Source organism: Pangasianodon hypophthalmus, chromosome 1, assembly GCF_027358585.1.
Source record: "Pangasianodon hypophthalmus isolate fPanHyp1 chromosome 1, fPanHyp1.pri, whole genome shotgun sequence".
Taxonomy (NCBI): Eukaryota; Metazoa; Chordata; class Actinopteri; order Siluriformes; family Pangasiidae; genus Pangasianodon; species Pangasianodon hypophthalmus.
Genome location: NC_069710.1, coordinates 3,479,321 through 3,497,561, shown reverse-complemented (window position 1 = coordinate 3,497,561; position 18,241 = coordinate 3,479,321). Strand labels below are relative to the sequence as shown.

General features: G+C 38.8%; 1 protein-coding gene across 2 annotated transcripts in view; it reads left to right on the top strand.

The window, feature by feature from the left end:
• The first annotated feature begins 3,244 nt into the window (after window positions 1–3,244).
• Window positions 3,245–18,241, top strand: part of bckdhb (branched chain keto acid dehydrogenase E1 subunit beta) — a 50,835-nt gene continuing 35,838 nt past the window's right edge. For both annotated transcript variants that reach the window (XM_026914389.3, XM_026914388.3), the window contains exons 1-8: window positions 3,245–3,474; window positions 5,009–5,086; window positions 5,415–5,483; window positions 8,330–8,463; window positions 10,367–10,522; window positions 11,916–12,024; window positions 15,886–15,983; window positions 16,642–16,752. In XM_026914389.3, the coding sequence (XP_026770190.3) occupies window positions 3,276–3,474; window positions 5,009–5,086; window positions 5,415–5,483; window positions 8,330–8,463; window positions 10,367–10,522; window positions 11,916–12,024; window positions 15,886–15,983; window positions 16,642–16,752 (954 nt within the window). In that variant the 5' untranslated portion in view covers window positions 3,245–3,275. The remainder of the gene's footprint in view (window positions 3,475–5,008; window positions 5,087–5,414; window positions 5,484–8,329; window positions 8,464–10,366; window positions 10,523–11,915; window positions 12,025–15,885; window positions 15,984–16,641; window positions 16,753–18,241) is intronic.

Here is an 18,241-nt window from a genome sequence, read left to right as displayed (position 1 = left end):
TGGTACCATACATTAGTATATAATATGTTTTGAAGAGATTTCTGACATTTATTTACAATTTCCTAGGTGATATCTGTACATAATTTTACAGACATATAACACATATCTTTAGAAAAAGGGGTAGAAGAGAAATGTGAGCACTGGATGCATAGAATAGCCTGTGAACAGTGTCTCTATTTAACAAAGGTATTCTTTCACAACACAAAAGTGGTGGCTTTGCCTTAATTTGCTCAATAGTACATTGCCTTCTGCAAAGTCATTTAATAGCTTAACAGTAGATGAAGTCAAACAGTCAGGAACCTAATAAAAGCATGGTTCTGTTTCACCCCTCCTGACTGTCAGGAGCTGTAAATAATCAATGTAGTCAAATTTGTTGGTGTCTAATTGTTGGAGCCCAATTTTCTGACAATGTCTATTAAAAGCACTATCTGTCTATCCATCCATCTATCCATTTTCTGTACCGCTTATCCTACACCGGGTCGTAGGGAGCCGGACGCTTATCCCAGGGGACTCGGGGCACAGGGTGGAAGACACCCTGGATGGGGTGTCAGCCCATCGCAGGGCACAATTGCACACACACACTCATTCACTCACTAAGGACAAATTAGAGATGCCAATCAGCCTACAGTGCATGTCTTTGGACTAGAGTAGGAAACTGGAGTACCTGGAGGAAACCTCTGAAGCACAGGGAGAACATACACACTCCACGCACAAAGTCAGGAATTGAACCCCCAACCCTGGAGGTGCATGGAAAACGTGCTCACCACTAAGCCACTGTGCCCCCCTATTAAAAGCACTATACAAATAACATTTTATTGAACAAATATTTCCTTTTAAATAACAATTTTAACACTTTATTTAACATTTGATTGTCTGAGAATGTGGGTCAAAGCTAGAGCTTATCTGGGTGACTTAACTTGGGTGACTTGTAGTTTCAGTTAACCCGGCATTTACTGTCTCATCACAGTGCTTTTTTAATTTTTTTAAACTGGGTTTCATTGCTATGGTAAATTAAGCTGCATTGCAGGTCAATATTTTTAAAATATTAGTTTATTTCTTGATGTGCCAGATCTAGAGGCCTCAACATTAACAGCACAAATGGTAAAATTGCTCAATTAGTACAGCGGTGGTATCTCTGATAATTTTCTTATAATAGATACAGAAGTTCTAGTGAAGATTCTATCCACTAGAGCAGCATATGCAAATTTAATGGACAATAAAGTAGTCTGATCTGATTTGGGGAAATGAGGGATTGTCACCATGGTATGTCACCAGTTTTTGATGAGCCCTCATCGTGATCCTGTGACAGGAAATTTAGATTTAGACAAGAAATTTTTCTTCCCACCATCACGTAACCAGGTTGCTATCTGCATTTCAGCATATTTAGCAGACAACCCATCATTGAGGCTGATTGAGGCTGGGTTCTTGGACATACACGCCTTGTTTGAGCCATCTTCTTTGAGAACTTACTGTTCAGTTCCATGCCATCTTGACCTTGAGTACTGCAGCTTGCTCAGCTAAGTTCTGCTGTGTGACTCCATTAGCGCATTCTTTCCACTGGTTTCCTGTAGCTGACTGTGTTAGATTTGAAAACCCTGATGCATGCCTACAGTGCCAGAAATGGAACAGCACAATGTGCCTGATGGCAATGGTTATGTCCTGCACTGTGCTGTAAATCTTCAGTCTTCTATAAGCTAGGCTCTTCTTTGTCTTGGTGCCCAGCTGAACTTCTAGCTGCCTGAATAACTGAGTCATTTGCAGACACATCTCTTCAACAAGCTCTTAAACAAACACAATTACGCAAATTAAAAATCTTTTTATTCTTTCTATTTTTCTGTGTATTTATGAATGTATGCACACTGTTTCTGACCGTGCCTTAACTTGTTGGGATCTTCAGACTCGAGCTGATCTATATTACAGTCTTTTGTTTTCTCCAAGTAGGCAACCAAATGCTTCTGTAAAGTTGCTCTGGACAACACATCTGCCAAGTGCTGTAAATATCTTTATTTATTGCTTATTGTGGCATGGTGGTACAGTGTGTAGCTGTGTAGCCACAGCTCCAGTGTCCTGGTTCGATCTTGAGCTTGGGCTACTGTATGTGTGGGAGTTTCTCATGTTCTCTCTGTGTCTGTGTGGGTTTCCTCCAGGTTCTCTGGTTTCCTCCCACCTTCCAAAATCTTTCCAGTTCTAACGATCCGTCCTACTTTATCAAAGTTTCTTAGTGTAGCACACATTTATAGGTCTTTATAAAACAACACCACAATAATTTTGTGCTATTTTGTCTATTTTTTTTACTATGAAATACTAATACAAAAAAACTACAAGTCACATTTTGATACTGCCAAAAGCATTAAACTATATTCGGTAGCATATTTTAATAGATGGCCTTATTATCTGGAAATGCATCCAGCATTAAAATACACTATATGGCCAAAAGTTTGTGGACACCTGACCATAACATTCATACAGCATGTGCTTGTTGAAAATCTCATTCCAGATTTAGTCCCAATTTGCTGTTATAATAAGCTCCACTCCTCTGGGAAGCTTTCCACTACATTTTGGAGCGTGGCTGTGCGGATTTGTGTTCATTCAGCTACAAGAGCATTAGTGAGGTCAGACACTGATGTTGGTGAGGAGGTCTGGGGTTCAGTCGGTGTTCCAGTTCATCCCAGAGGTGTTCAGTGGGGTTGAGGTCAGGGCTCTGTGCAGGACACTCGAGTTCTTCCACTCCAACCTTCACACACCATGTCTTCATGGACCTCGCTTTGTGCACAGGAGCATTGTCATGCTGGAACAGGTTTAGCTCCAGTGAAGGCAAATTGTATTGTTATAACCTACAAAGACATTCTATACAATTGTGTGCTTCCAAATTTGTGGCACCAGTTTGGGGAAGAACCACATATGGGTGCGATGATCAGGTTTCCACAAACTTTGTGCTGTATATGAAGAGTATATGAAGAAATAAAAAAATTATAGACGTGCAAGAAAGTGGAGTGCGCATGCGCAGTATCTCTTGACATTCCTGGTGTGAGGATTGGCTTGTCCCTGGTAGTGAGTGAGCGCGTGAATGTGTATATTTCCGCCTCGCGCGCCCAGTACTCCAGGGATAAAGCTGTTTCCTACTCCAATAGGATGCACTCTTCCCTTCAGAGGAAACGAGTCACAGCCCAAACCTATCACAGGCTGTAGTTTCAGAACGGCCCACATTTTCCACCAATCCACTCAACATGCCTGAGTGACGTCAGAATCCCTCTTCCTGGCCGCAGTGTTCTGCAATGGCGGCGGTCGCGCGCTTACTGCTCAGGACTGCGGCTTTTAAAGCCTCTGTTACTGATGTGTGCGGCGGTGTGCACAGCACTAATGCAGGAATCTCAGTCCTCAGACTCTCACCGAGCTCCTGCATGAGGCTGAAGACACAAAAAAGACATGCAGCACACTTCACCTTTTACCCTGACCCTGTCCCCACGACTTACGGTACGTTAAATGGCCTTGCTGTGTGTGTGTGTGTGTGTGTGTGTGTTTGCGTGCTCCACACACAATCACAAACAGCTCCTCAGATCAGATCAGGATCTGTTAGTATTAGCCATTATTAACTACACCTTTATGCATTCATATGCAGAGTTACAGAGTAATGTGATGTCTTCTTTGATGACAACTAGTTAGTTAAGTTTAGTAGTTAGCTGGCTATTTCCTGCTTATTGTCCTGCTAATTGCATCTTTGATGTATATAACCAGCTAGATAATAACATGTCTGTACACTTATCTGATATGAGCAAAAGCAGCTTATTGCTTTAAAACTAACCCCTGTGTCTTTACCACAACCTTAACTGGTCTAACATTAATCTTCCTTCTCTCCATGTACAGTGCTGTCCTTTGCCAAGCAGGTCACTGTATCAGCTTTAAGTTCCAGCTCTGTTTGCTACCAGCCTGTGTTTACTGACTTTCTTTTTCATACTGTTTCCTTGGAGTGCACAGTGCAGGAGGTTTTCTCCGGTGTGAGGCCGCTGCACTAAAGCCCTGAACTGCAAGTTGTGGAATAAAGTCGAAGTGCTATATAGTTATATCATCATTTCGCCCTAATAACTTGTTATTTCTAGATATTATGTTATTACTGTGATGTAATATCTCATCATTTTTGACTTGTTACCCCATTATTTAAAGATATTAAATCTTTATTATTTCAAGTATCATTATTTTGAGTTATTATCTCATCAAATGGGTGGAATGGTGGAGCTTTGCATGTTCTCCCCATGTCCATGTGGGTTTCCTCTGGGCTCTCTGGTTTCACCTAATAAAACCTTCCAGTAGGTGGATTGGGTATGCTGAATTTCCCCCTGGTGTGAGTGAGTACGCATGGTGCCCTGCATTTTACTGATCTTCTATTCAGGGCTTTTTTTCCGCCTCGCACCCCGTGTTCTCATGACAGGCTCTGGATCCACCACCACCCTGAGTGTAATAAAGAGGTAAAGTGAATGAGTGTTCTCGTAAAAAATTCCAACAGTCAGAATGACCGCTCTGGCCATTTATGGAGTTTAACAGGAAGCTGAGGCTACAGTGGGCACAGGCCCTGGAAACAGACAAGGTGAATCTTAAGCTATCCGGTTTCCGTGAGTCTGTGCTCACTGAATTCCACTAAAGCAATGTCTGGCTCACTATCTGGGACGCAGCATATGGGATAAGAATTATAAGCTAACATTCAATAAACTATTCTCATTGATTGGATTGATTGATGGGTGTTAAGTGTTAAGTAAGTAGAAATAACTCAGTAATAACTTGAAATTAGTTAATAAGTTGAAATAACAAGATACTATGTTCATATTACAGCATAATATCATGAGATAACAAGTTTTTAAGTCAAAATGATGAGATATTATGTTGAATTAACATCGTAGGACTTGAACATTTCTTTTCATGACTTGTGGTTCAGGGCTTCCGTACCACTGTCTTCACCACAGACACTACATTTCCTTTTTTCCATGATGGTGATGTGTGTACATATGTGCTCCAGGCCCCACCACGAAGATGAACTTGTTCCAGTCTATAACCAGTGCCCTGGACAACACTTTGGCCAGTGACCCCACAGCAGGTATTAACACTTCTATCACTACCGCTTTACTTTTTCTTGTACTTCCAGGGTTTTTTTCATTATTATTATTTTTTTCATTAAATTGCTGTTTTGGAATTGTTGAAATTTCAAACTACTGTGTATCCATTCTTGGAGCTGATCACTAAAAACAAGCTAAGGTAGCAGTGCACCTCTGTGTTAATACTGACATGATTTGCGCTCATATATATATATATATATATATATATATATATATATATATATATATATAGATCTGTTAAAATGGTGCCATACTGTCACATGTCAGAAGTGAGTTATCTTATAAGTGATTTCTCTGTGTGTTCCTAAGTAATTTTCGGGGAGGACGTGGCCTTTGGTGGTGTGTTTCGATGCACAGTTGGCCTGAGGGACAAATATGGTGAGTGCTTCTCATTGGTGATTATCTGAATGGTGTGTGATACCCATGTTTTTGGTGTACCATGTTTTCACACTAGATGGCAGCACCTTCCTGCTTTTGAGAGATATAACAACGTGGCACCTTATTTGTAAAAACTCAGAAAACATTCTAAATGTGGGCATCTGATTGTTTCTTAAAAAACATTTCTAATAATGAATTAATTAATGTTGTTAAATCCTACCAACCCAAGGCCTTTTTATGAAATGCGTTTATGATTATTTAAAGTTAAAGTCATGGATGAATGTCATGAAATATTCTTATATGGGGGAAACACATTAATTTTAACAATTGACTCAGAGGCCATTCATCAAAAAAGTCAACATCATCTGATGTCTCTGAGCAAACAGAGCAAGCAGAGCCATGACTTTTTACTCTATCATATCTATCTATCTATCTATCTATCTATCTATCTATCTATCTATCTATATATCTGTGTGTGTGTGTGTGTGTGTGTGTGTGTGTGTGTGTGTGTATATATGTATATATAAATACGCACACACACACACACACACACACACACACACACACACTGGGTGTCCCAAAAGTCTCCATACCTAGGGGACTGTGTATGCCAGCACAACGTCAGTTGTGTTCGTGGACGTCTACTTCTTGGTTGGTCTGCAACACTTCCAATCTTTTAGAATTTGTTTGAATTTGTTTGAATTTGTTAACATGTTTGGCAGTAGTGTCGTGTGTGATGTGCTTGCCATGTTTCCTGTTTAAGTCCATCGCAAGCTTCCCGATCCAGCCATGAGAATGATTTCAATATGTTCTTCTTTTGTCAAAGGCATTCTTAAAATACACACACACACACACACACACACATATATATATATATATATATATATGTAAAGTATGAAAAATTTTGGAAGACATTTTGCTAAAAAGTGTTAACTTCTCCTATGTATGAAGAGTTTTGGGACACTGTGATAATATATATACACACACACACACACATACACACACACACACATACACACACACACATACACACACACACATTGTGTGTATGTATGTATGTATGTATGTATGTATGTGTGAGGTCATTTGTTTGACCTGTGTGGTCATTGGGAATTTAATATGAGTACAGCCCTTTTGTATTTTTTCCTCTTAACTGTCCGTCTTTTGGTCATTTGTTTTCCCCAAACGTGTCAACTTTATATTCATTCATTACCTGAAACAATTACTCACTCACTCCATTAGGGGAGTAAAGTGGCATTTACCGGTGAATGAGCACAATTTTTGTTTTATGCACATAAGTCTCATGCATGTGTAAGAACATCAGTTTAATCACAGTGATAATTATTAACCATCCATGACGTACGTTTTAGGTTTCATAAATCCAGATTTATACGTCACTTGTAACGTAAGTTACTTTGTGTAATTTGCTTGATATTTCCCACATCTACAATATCGCTTTTATATATAGTGAAAACACAAAAGTTAATGCACACTAAAGTAGGATTATTTCTTTTTTTAAATGTAAAATTAGACCTCGAACTCCTTTTATGTTTTTAACGTATTATCCATCTTACACTGTAGTTTATGAAATTTTTTGCAATACCAGACTTGTTTACACCTGTGTGCACTTATCCACATTTTTAAATGAAACAGCAAATTGTAATTATTTTAAACACTGGTGATATAATGTAGTTTTACACCATGTTGTATTTTCGATCCTCTATTTATAACCTTTATATGTTTCTATATTAATGGCAATTTGATATTTCCTGCATGACCATGATTTTATTCACGTTGCTGGACAAACATGAGGTGATTCATGGATTGCTTAGCAACTTGTAGTTAAAATAAACACAAGTTGCGTACCCTCGCTCAATCTCTTCTCTCGTCCTCTCTCGCTCAGTCTCTTTTGTTTTCATTGACGTCAGAGTTGTTGACCTATTGTGAGGGATCATTATTTTCCGTGTCAGTTTGTTAGATGGGATGTGCGCGCACGCACACACACACACACACACACACACACACACACTTCTGAGCATTACTCAGTGCTACCGCTGTCAACCTGAATTCCACATTTTGAGCTGTGATTTGTCCTCCTGCCATTCCACTTTAAATTCCCTCTCTGTGAAATCGATTGCACACACCAGCCAGGAAACATTATCAAATCAGGCACCATCTTCCTAAACGAAACCTACCTTTTGCTTAGTACTCACTCATTTTCATGCATGTGTGACAGAGATTTATAATTTTTTGTAAATGGAAACACAGTGTTTGGAGATGAATTGCAATGTTGAGACATTCGTCAAATGCGTCTTCCCTCATTCATCAGCTTTTTCGTGAATGCCCTTGTGTACTGGCCCTTTAAATCTGCTTTTCTGTGTGGTTTTCGATGGCCTTGTAATATATAGGCAGTATTATGTAAGATTTTTTTTTTTTTTCCCAAATCAGTGTGTGATCACTGGGTATGTGGGCCAACACTAACAGGCGAATAGAATAGAGGAGCAGCTGACCACTTGGAATGAATAAAAATAGAAATCCCTGACTATATCTCCAGTCTAATTCTTGTGGTTTATCATTGGATTATGGGATAGACGAGGAAAACACACCATGTTTTTGTGGTCATAGATGAGTCTCCCGTTTAGGATTACGTTGACCCTTTTTTGTTTTATAACATGGTCAGGAAATAAACGGCCTATACTGGATCTTGTTTTATTCAAGATGGTTTTAATTTGTGTCTGTTCTGTGGATCTTTATCCTCTGTCTTATTAAAGCTGGTTCTCACATGGTCTATGTACAGTTACACTCATCAGCTTATGTGTATTTTTTTTCTTGTTTCTCCTTGCTAGGCCAAGACCGTGTTTTTAACACTCCACTGTGTGAGCAGGGCATTGTGGGATTTGGCATAGGAGTAGCTGTTGCAGGAGCCACAGCCATTGCAGAAATTCAGTTTGCTGATTACATCTTTCCTGCTTTTGATCAGGTGGGCTCTCTAATCCGGTTCTTACTTTGTAAATTAATGTTTAAGGTTTTTTTTTTAAGAAGTACCCATGCTTTTTAAGGGTCGACAGACCATTTAAGAAACCCTCATGCAACAGCATAAAACTGTCTCAATGTCCAGACTTTCCAATGCAACAAACTGCCAAAATAGAACCAGATTATAAGGACAAAATTATTATTTGCTGCTGAAATAAAAAGGTAAAAAAAAATCTGTTTTTCTGTAATGTTATTTAAAAGCTTACAAAGCATAGACTGCATTCTGACACCTATGGGTTTTGAGCTAGCAAATGCAAGGTAAAGTCTTTTAAAAGCCAGTGCACGTCAAAATAAAAATCGTTATATTTTCTTGTTATATTTTTGACTTGTATTTTAATGAACATTCAGATGATCCAAATACAACATTGTCCAATAATTGTTCACTAAAATATGGTTCCAAAACACACGATAACCATACCAAACACTTCACTGTTTTTCTAGTTTCATAACACATGATCTAAAGGTCAGCATCATCAATGCTTTCAAGGGTTGGGTAGCCAAGAGTCATACTTTTACATCAATAGGTGGATCATATCAGAGCATTGTGCAGGGCAACATGCATTAGACCAAAGCGGTGGAGTGCTGTGAGAGCACAGAGTTAAACACAGAAAATCAATACTCTTTCTGACCATTCGAGATTTCTGTGTTTTACTCTGGACTTGGAATGGATAAGCAGAATAAAAGTAAAAATAAACATAAATTACCTGTTTGGAGAGGTTTTTGGACACTTAAAAGTGGACATCATGGTTCCAGATGTTGTAACTTTGGTTTCCTATCAACACAAAACCTGACAGAATTACAGCTGAGATGTTTGCAAAAACCACAAATATTCTTCCAAAGACTAGGGTCAGTTACTCTCTCTCTCTCTCTCTCCCTCTATCTATCTATCTATCTATCTGTCTATATATATGTACATGTGCACGTATATGTATATGTGTCTATCATGCCAAAGGAAAAAAAAAATCTTCTACTTTTTTAAACTCTTTTTTTTTAGCCTGAAAATCTCTTAACTTGATATTAGTCCTTTTCAGAGGATAAAATGCAGACTTGGATTTAATGCTTTTTATGTCCTGTGTGTTGTGATCATGCCGTACTCATGAGCACATCTGACTCACTCTTTATGTGCGATTGCATTCTGCTGATAGAGCTGGAAGATTGTAGAGCTTCCAGAGACATGGAAGTTATGGAAATGCTGTACGGTGTGCAACTCGGTCATGTTGTTGGTGACAGCTTTGTAGAGCCTCGCACATAGCAGTAGTGATTCACCATGCGGAGATGAATGAAGCATTAGCTGGCTGAGAGAATCATGCAGATTCTGTTCGTCTGATGTTGGGCCCTGTGTGTCCTCACCTCGCCGAAGATGGATGAGTTTTCGCTCCTTCGTCAAGGCAACTGAATATCTAATGTGATAATGGGGGGCAGCGGGGGATTTTAATTCAGTGGGACCTGCTTCCCACTTTGCTGAAAACAGAGCCAGTCTCTGAGTCATCTCGTCTCTCTGCACTTCATCACGTTTTTTTTTTTTTTTTTTTTTTTTTTTTTGGGCTGAGTAATTTTCATAGCCTCGGTACTAGTATGTTATTGATTTAGCTTCATTACAGTTCAATTGTGCTTTGTACGAAGACTTCATTTCGAGTAGTTTGAGAGGCATTTTTCCCAACAAACTTTACATACAATACATTTAATGACGTTGAAGTGAAATGGCTTTTAGCCTTAGGGTTAGCAGTGTTGTGTCTTCTAAGGATGGCAAGAGACTGATATGTGCAAAGTTTGTTGTTTTCACTTAACATATAAATATACCAAGTTTATTTGTTAATCATAATTCAATATAATTTGTATACCTTTTAAAGATTGTAAATGAAGCTGCCAAGTACCGGTACCGTTCAGGGAATCATTTCGACTGTGGGAACCTGACTATCCGAGCACCGTGGGGCTGCGTGGGCCACGGCTCCCTCTACCACTCCCAGAGTCCTGAAGCCTTCTTTGCCCACTGCCCTGGCCTTAAGGTGAGCTTTTACAAATAATCCTTGTTCTAAACTCGTAGGACATGATGGGAAGATTAGTCACACGTACAGTGGGTCAGAAAGTAGGATACGATAGAGGAAGCACAATGCACTTTGTGAAATTGTAATTAAAAGCCATAACATTGACTTCTTCCCGTTAATGGCAACAGTGTAAAAACAGTCTTTTGTGTTTACACCAGTGGATTTTGTGCCTTTTTAGTTCAGCAGTCAGTCTGTTCGAAATCTGGGATGAACTTTTAGTCTGAACAGCATCTCTGGTTTTCTATTTGTGGTTTTTAAACCATCCCATAGTTTACAAGTGTTAGACAGTGTAGAATATTAAATCTTTTTTTTTTTTTTTTTGCTGCAGATGTGATTTCACATGGTTAAATTTAGACATTTTCTACTACGTAATGGTTCTGAAAGCTACAGGTTTTCCTGATGTGTCTTAACCAGAAGTAAAGATCTAGCATTTTAAAGACTATTTACACCCACGAGTGAGCAGGGAGAAAATTAGAAAGTTTACAATGGGAAATTAGTTGCACTTTGATTATCAACATCATCCACATCAGTCTCTGTCTCATCACTGGAGGTGAAAGTCATTTGTGGCTTTTAAACACGAACCTCATTGTTGTCGCTTCACTCCAATGAGCTCTGTTCGTGCTACAGGAGCACAGACGTTTCGACTGCTAGTATCTGATTACAAACTGAATTGATTAGGCATATGGCCATTTTGGTATGGCATGTAACTATCTGAAAACTTGATCAAATCCTGAAGAATGCAAACTGAGCTAGCCAGGTTTTAGACATTATGGCAGACTGACTGTTTTTACTGACTGATTTGTTTAACTGACTCATTTTTGCAGGTAGAAAGCCAAGGCAGGGTTAGAAAGCAGCCTAAATAAATAATACTAAAAAAAAAAAAAAAAACATTTTGGTAAATTTTTTAAAAATTTTTTTTATAGAGATGTCAAATTTTGGTCAAAACTTGATTTTTCATCATTTTAGGCTGTTTCCACAATTCAGATCCAGTAAAAAAAAGGGTTTTGCTGGGCTGCCTCACAAATATCTATATTTTACACTGTAGGTTACAACATTCAGTCCAGATCTATCAGTTTACGTGATTACTGTGCAATTTACAGTCCAGAAGTGTCTAAACTATAGTACAATATAGCGCTCAGCGCCTCTAGATTGTCCGATTCTTATCCCACTGACAGTGTGTAAACATGTTTTGTCGTTCTGTGGTCTGAAAAGGTGGCTGAAACGGATTACTCCAAAATCAAAGGAGGGGTGTCACACCTGACTCATAGCTTTTTTTCTTTCCCCCAAATGTGTTTTGTGTGCTCTGTGCGTATTTTATGGAAAATAGTTATAACATATGATTGCTATTTCTCAGGTGGTTGTGCCAAGAGGTCCAGTCCAAGCTAAAGGGCTGCTTTTGTCCTGCATTGCTGATCAGAACCCCTGCATCTTCTTTGAGCCCAAGATCCTTTACAGAGCTGCAGGTTAGTTACTCTTCTAACATGCATTATTATAATTCATACTATAGTGTATTATTTCCGTAAATCAGCATGGCTCGGTAAGTAGTTTATTAATGGGTTAATATTAACGTGTTCATTCTAATATGTTACTGTTTCTATAGTAACAGCTCACACACAGGGACATGTATGGCAGACACACACGGGGACATGTATGGCAGACACACACGGGGACATGTATGGCAGACACACGGGGACATGTATGGCAGACACACAGGGACATGTATGGCAGACACACACGGGGACATGTATGACAGACACACGGGGACATGTATGGCAGACACACACGGGGACATGTATGGCAGACACACACGGGGACATGTATGGCAGACACACACGGGGACATGTATGGCAGACACACACGGGGACATGTATGGCAGACACACACGGGGACATGTATGGCAGACACACACGGGGACATGTATGGCAGACACACACAGGGACATGTATGGCAGACACACAGGGACATGTATGGCAGACACACACGGGGACATGTATGGCAGACACACAGGGACATGTATGGCAGACACACAGGGACATGTATGGCAGACACACAGGGACATGTATGGCAGACGCGCCACATAATCTAAGATTAATAATAAACAGATGTACTGTTATTTAACAAAGTAAAACGTATGGAAAGAGTCTGGGTTGTGAGCATTTTCGGATTTAGTTACGCTTTCTGTTTTCAAGATTCAATGTGTTTTTGTGTGTGTGTGTGTGTGTGTGTGTGTGTGTGTGTGTGTGAGAGAGAGAGAGAGAGAGAGAGAGAGACGGATGAGGGAATGCCTGTTTATCACAGCTATAATGTAGGTGAGAACAGGACCTAACTTGTCTCTTGGACGTTCCACAACATTAAATGTAACCACAAACCAATAAAATGTGCGACATGTCATTCATTAATAGATTAAACATTGTAATCATTGGCAAATCGCTGTGGATAAGAGGAATAACACACCAGACCGTGCTGTTATACGAACATAATGCACTTGTTTTCATATAACAGCACGGTCTGGAACGTGTAATTCCTTACGTATGCATCATGGTTTACATGTAAGAATTATTGCAACAAAGTAAACAGGTTTGGACAACATGCTCCAAAAGGGACATTTATTTTCCAAAAAAAACTGGGGCTTCCTTTTAATTACAGTGGAAATGATGCAGATGTATGCAGTGGAAGGGGAAGGCAAACTGTCACCACTTTCCCAACCCATGAATGAATTTTCAGTGAGGTCACTACTTAATTTATTGCCCTTGTTGCAAACTGATGTCTTATATTTAGCATGGAAAGTTGCTAATGAGCGTTGTGAAGCATGTATTTATATCACCAGATTCCAGGGGAAAGTGAATATGCAGTAAAACACTCTAAAATTTGATGTATATTGAGAACGACAAAGCCTCCTAAGCTTCTGTCTGTTTCAATAAGTTACTTCCATCAGTTAATCACGATGATTTAAAGTATGTTTTTAATCAGAATTGTGAATGTATTATTAAATCCAAGACACTTGGCTACAATTGAGCTACGAATTATTACTTGCAGCATGGCAGACCTCTTATCACTTTATAAGAGTTTGAACAGATTTACTTTGGTTTTTAGAGAACACATTATTTAAAGTGGCGCATCAGTGATTGTGGCATACCCTGATGTGGTTCTCAATTTGTTTTCCACTGTTGGCAGGCCAACTAGACGGCAGTACTTGGCATGATTATCGGTACATAAAGTACAACATGATGCCTCATTACAGTAATCTGTTTGTGTGGCAGGAAAAGGATAAGAGTCATGACGGACATCCTCGGATATTAACTACTCCAGCCGCATGTTAAATCTATTGAGGTTTAAGCTTGACATTTTTGCGTGAACGGCGATGCTACGTAAAACAACACAGAACTACATGAGACTACACAGACCTACACAGGACTACATAAAGTGCACGTCAGCTACAGTAGTTACAATAACTGTTAGAACAGCATGACCGTGTTGAAGTGAAAGGTCAGTGAATGCGGTTAAAGTAACCACAATTAATTAGATACAGTACCCTGAATTTAGGGTTAAATGCTAATGTTGCCATCTGGTGGTCAGAGATCAAAAAACTGGCCAATTTTCCCTCTAACGCACTTAATTTCATGGAGTGAAATACAACTCCTGAATAACTGCTTTTAACTTATCTTTTCTCCTGCAATGCTGTAAAGCCGTAATGATTGCAGTATGTAAAATACCAAGAGTGTAGAAGAGTGCCTTTGTTCTGGTTTAGACTAGACATTTCGGTCCAAGAGACACTGTTTCTTTTGTGCGAGTGTATAGCACTTCAAAAAGCAGACCTTCTCCTCCCCATGCGCACAGCAGACTGTACACTACTGTACACTCTTACCTTTCCACCATCAATTTTCTTAATCACAGCTATCATGCGTCATTAAGGGGTTTGTACTTGATCTCTGATGTTGAATTATCTTCACAGTTAAATGATGTGTAATTACAGACCGTTTTCCATTCTTTTTGTTAAGGCGTCATTTCAACTTATTGGCTCATTTGATTTGTTTTCCCACTTCACTGTCTCTCGCGCTGCTGTGGCAATATGGATTTAAACAAATAACATGGCTCACAAATGGGTGGAAATGACACATTCTGTGCAAGGGCTTACATTTCTAGAAAGGGTGCTATGTGTCATATTTAGTCTTCAAGCAATGTGTAGATATTAATTTATCAGTTTGCTCTTTAATAGGAATTTAGATTTATTAGAAGTGTTGAACAGCTATCATTTCTGTACACAATGCCAAACCTTCTTAATTCTTATCTTGTGACCTCGCTTGGGCTTGTTGTTTTGAATGTCACAAAGCATAACTTAAACATCTGGTGGTGAGAAACCGACTCATCAAGCCAGGCTTGTCAGCTTATAAGTTGATTTACATCACAGCAGCCAGAGTCTAATCCCCCTTTGAAGACATTTGAAGGTATCTGTTATCATGCGTCATTGGAAATGCTGAAACTTACTTTTGGCACAGTATTGTCTGCTTCAAAAAAAAAAAAAAAAAAAAAGGAAAGTATGGCAGTCAACTAAACAGTTGGCTGAACATCGAGACTAGAGGTCATAGGCCTATCGTATTACTACAGTAACCAGCAACCACTTTTATTGATACATTACTTGATTTTGGTGGATCTTCATTTCGCTGAGTGAATTTATGCTCGGTGTGGCTTAAACGCCCTCATTTAAAAATGGGATAGAATTTATATGAATTATGTTAGGCTTCACTTTACTGGAAGGGTGGCTGTTTTGAATGAACATTTTTCATTATTAGGTAGCAAACTTTGTCGATTTTTGTTTCAATATATCCTCAGCATCATGAACGGAAAAAAAAGTCAGTGCAAAGAAATATATAGTCGGCTTTTTTACTTCCTGAACATTATACAAAAATGAAGTCTTTCATGTGTTTCCAAAGAAATAATTAATTTCTTCTCTTGTTTAGCCCTTCTCTGAGGCAGTTCAGTTGTTTTAATATATTTCCTGCTATCCCTGATTAGAGACATTGAGACAGTGTTGATTAACAGGATTGAGGAATCCTCTCGACTCCCAGTGACTGATGAAGACTCAAGACAATCTGTTATTAATTGTCCACACAGTTTGGAGTGGTAGTGTACTGGCCTGACTCACACTTTCCAGTTGTCCTGTAATCTATCATTTCGAGATTGAAACCTTGGAGCGCTTTTAATTTGTTTAACCTCAACCTCAGTGAAAACATCATTTTAACAAGGTGATTCTGATATTGGGGAATGTAAGTGGAGCTGCCCTTTTCTTTTTGTCTGCTAAGGTTTTTTTGTTTTTCTTTGTGCAGTGGAGCAAGTACCGACCGAAGCGTACCACCTCCCTCTCTCTCAGGCTGATATTGTGCAGGAGGGAAGTGACCTCACCATGGTTGCCTGGGGAACACAGGTAGGTCACATAAAGGGAAAAGTGTTCATATTAGTAGAGTTGGCCACAACTGACACATGTGGTGAGGTACAGGAGTCTGAATAGACTCTAATTTAACCGGTGAGTTTTGTGACATTCGCAAACAAAAAGCAGATCCGTGGATTAAAACAATTTCTATCATAAAGCTTAGCTGGATTACAAGGTGCGCTGACCTCCTGCTTCTGTGTGAACACACTGTAGCAGCTCTGCTGGTGAATGCTTGTTCTCCCTCCTATCTCATCTATTGGCAGAAAAGGATTATTGGGGATCCAAAAACATGGTTCAATGGGTTTATCCTGTGTGTTGGATAATGTACCTTATCCTAAAAAGCAAAGGGGTGTCCGGGGCAAGAAGTGGAGAAACTGTCTTGCTTCAGTCCAATCATTTGATATTAACCATGCATCTGACATTGTGGAAATTAGGGCTTGTTGCAAAACCTTGATTACTTCCCTGTCCAATAAGTTATGCAGCTTGCTGGTTCCTATAGTTACTATTATTTGTTGTTTTGGCGTAGTCTGCTCTGTTAATAAAAAAAAATATTTTGTAGAACTCTTAAAATGTACAGTGTATGAGTACACAGGATTGGAAACACAGGTCTAACCTATAGTCACACACCGATACCATTTCCTCTGTTTTACAGGTTCATGTCATGAGGGAAGTTGCTAACATGGCACAGGACAAGCTTGGAGTATCTTGTGAGGTCATTGACCTGCAGACAGTTTTGCCATGGGACATAGATACAGTGTGCAAGGTAGGTCTCAGGGATGGATGGACACACACATTTACTCCCGAAGAGCTTAAGTTCAACATCATATTTGGCCACTCACTCTTCCCCGCATGAAAGAAAAAACTTACAGCTTGCATATAACTTTAAAAATACTATACTATAATAACTCTAAAAATGAAAAAAAAATATAAAGGATATATAAGATACAACTTTGTTTTAAGCTTAAACTTAAAGCTTCCTGCTTCCTCCCGAGCATGAAAGTATATGTACAAGTATGTTTTTTAAAATTTTATTTATTTATTTTTTTTTAATAAAAACTCTGTGTGTTATACATGGATAACGTGCCCTCACACACCAAATTACAACTTCCCGCTCTGCATTACTGTCTATATATTCAGTAGCATATCGCAGCTACAGTCGTGTCCAACTGTATTTTGCGTTTTAAAGGTCTGGAAGGATGAGGTTGTCTCAAATGCTTTTTTCATTGTTTTCTTTTCAGTCCAAGCACTATGGAAAATGTCTGTCAAGTCCTGTTTATATTTTAATGTTGGTCATTTTAGCATGAACATTTGGAGACATGACTTGGTTTTAAAGCTCCCTATTATTGCCAGATTTACCCTTTAACTAACAGTTGAAGAAAATTATGACCCAACGTAGAGGCACTGAAAAGGAGCAGTTCAACTGGAATGTCATACCCATTATTGCTTTAGGCAAAATAAAGTGATAAAATTTCACCTTATTAAACAGACAATAAGAAAAAAGTATTTGTATAAAGAGTATATTATCATAAAGTATATACAGAGTTTATACAAAGATCTGTCATGTTTCCCTTTATATCTTGTCCATGTTTTCTTTTTTTTGCCTGTTTTATGCTAGTACTAATACAGAATAAATAATGGGAAAAGCAGTTCAACTAACGTTTTTCTTAAATTAAATTAGACAGATGTTTTGTTATTAGTAGCTAAGAGGAAGAAGCTTTAATCTAGTAATTATGTGTGAGGAAAATGAATTAATTGGTGAGAAAATAAGAGAACTGTTTGTTCTTAGCCCACGCATGTATTTCGTAGCCAGATGTGTGTTAAGGTAATAGTGTGGGGAGAAACAGGAGAACAAACACAAAAATCTCTTAAAGCTTGCATAAAGTGCTGACTGTTTCGGAAACTGAGGCTTTATATTTATAAATGTTACGGCCTTACAGATGGTGACAGACTGATAGAAACAATGCCCTCTCAATAAACAGAGATGGCTCATGGTCATTTTGTGCTCAGAGATGTTTCTTCAGATATGGGCATTTCCATGTGGAACAGCTGTGTTGAGAATGCGTTTTTCTTTTTAATGTGTGCCCTGAAATCTGGGCAAATTCAAACATCAAAAAAATTGATGGTCACATTTGAATATGCTAGTTGGCCAGCTTGTAATTACGTGTAGACGATGAACTAAATCTAATGACTTGGCAAGAGTTTATTAGTTGTAGCATTAAGAACTAGGTGCAGATGTTAGAGTTAGGTCCAAC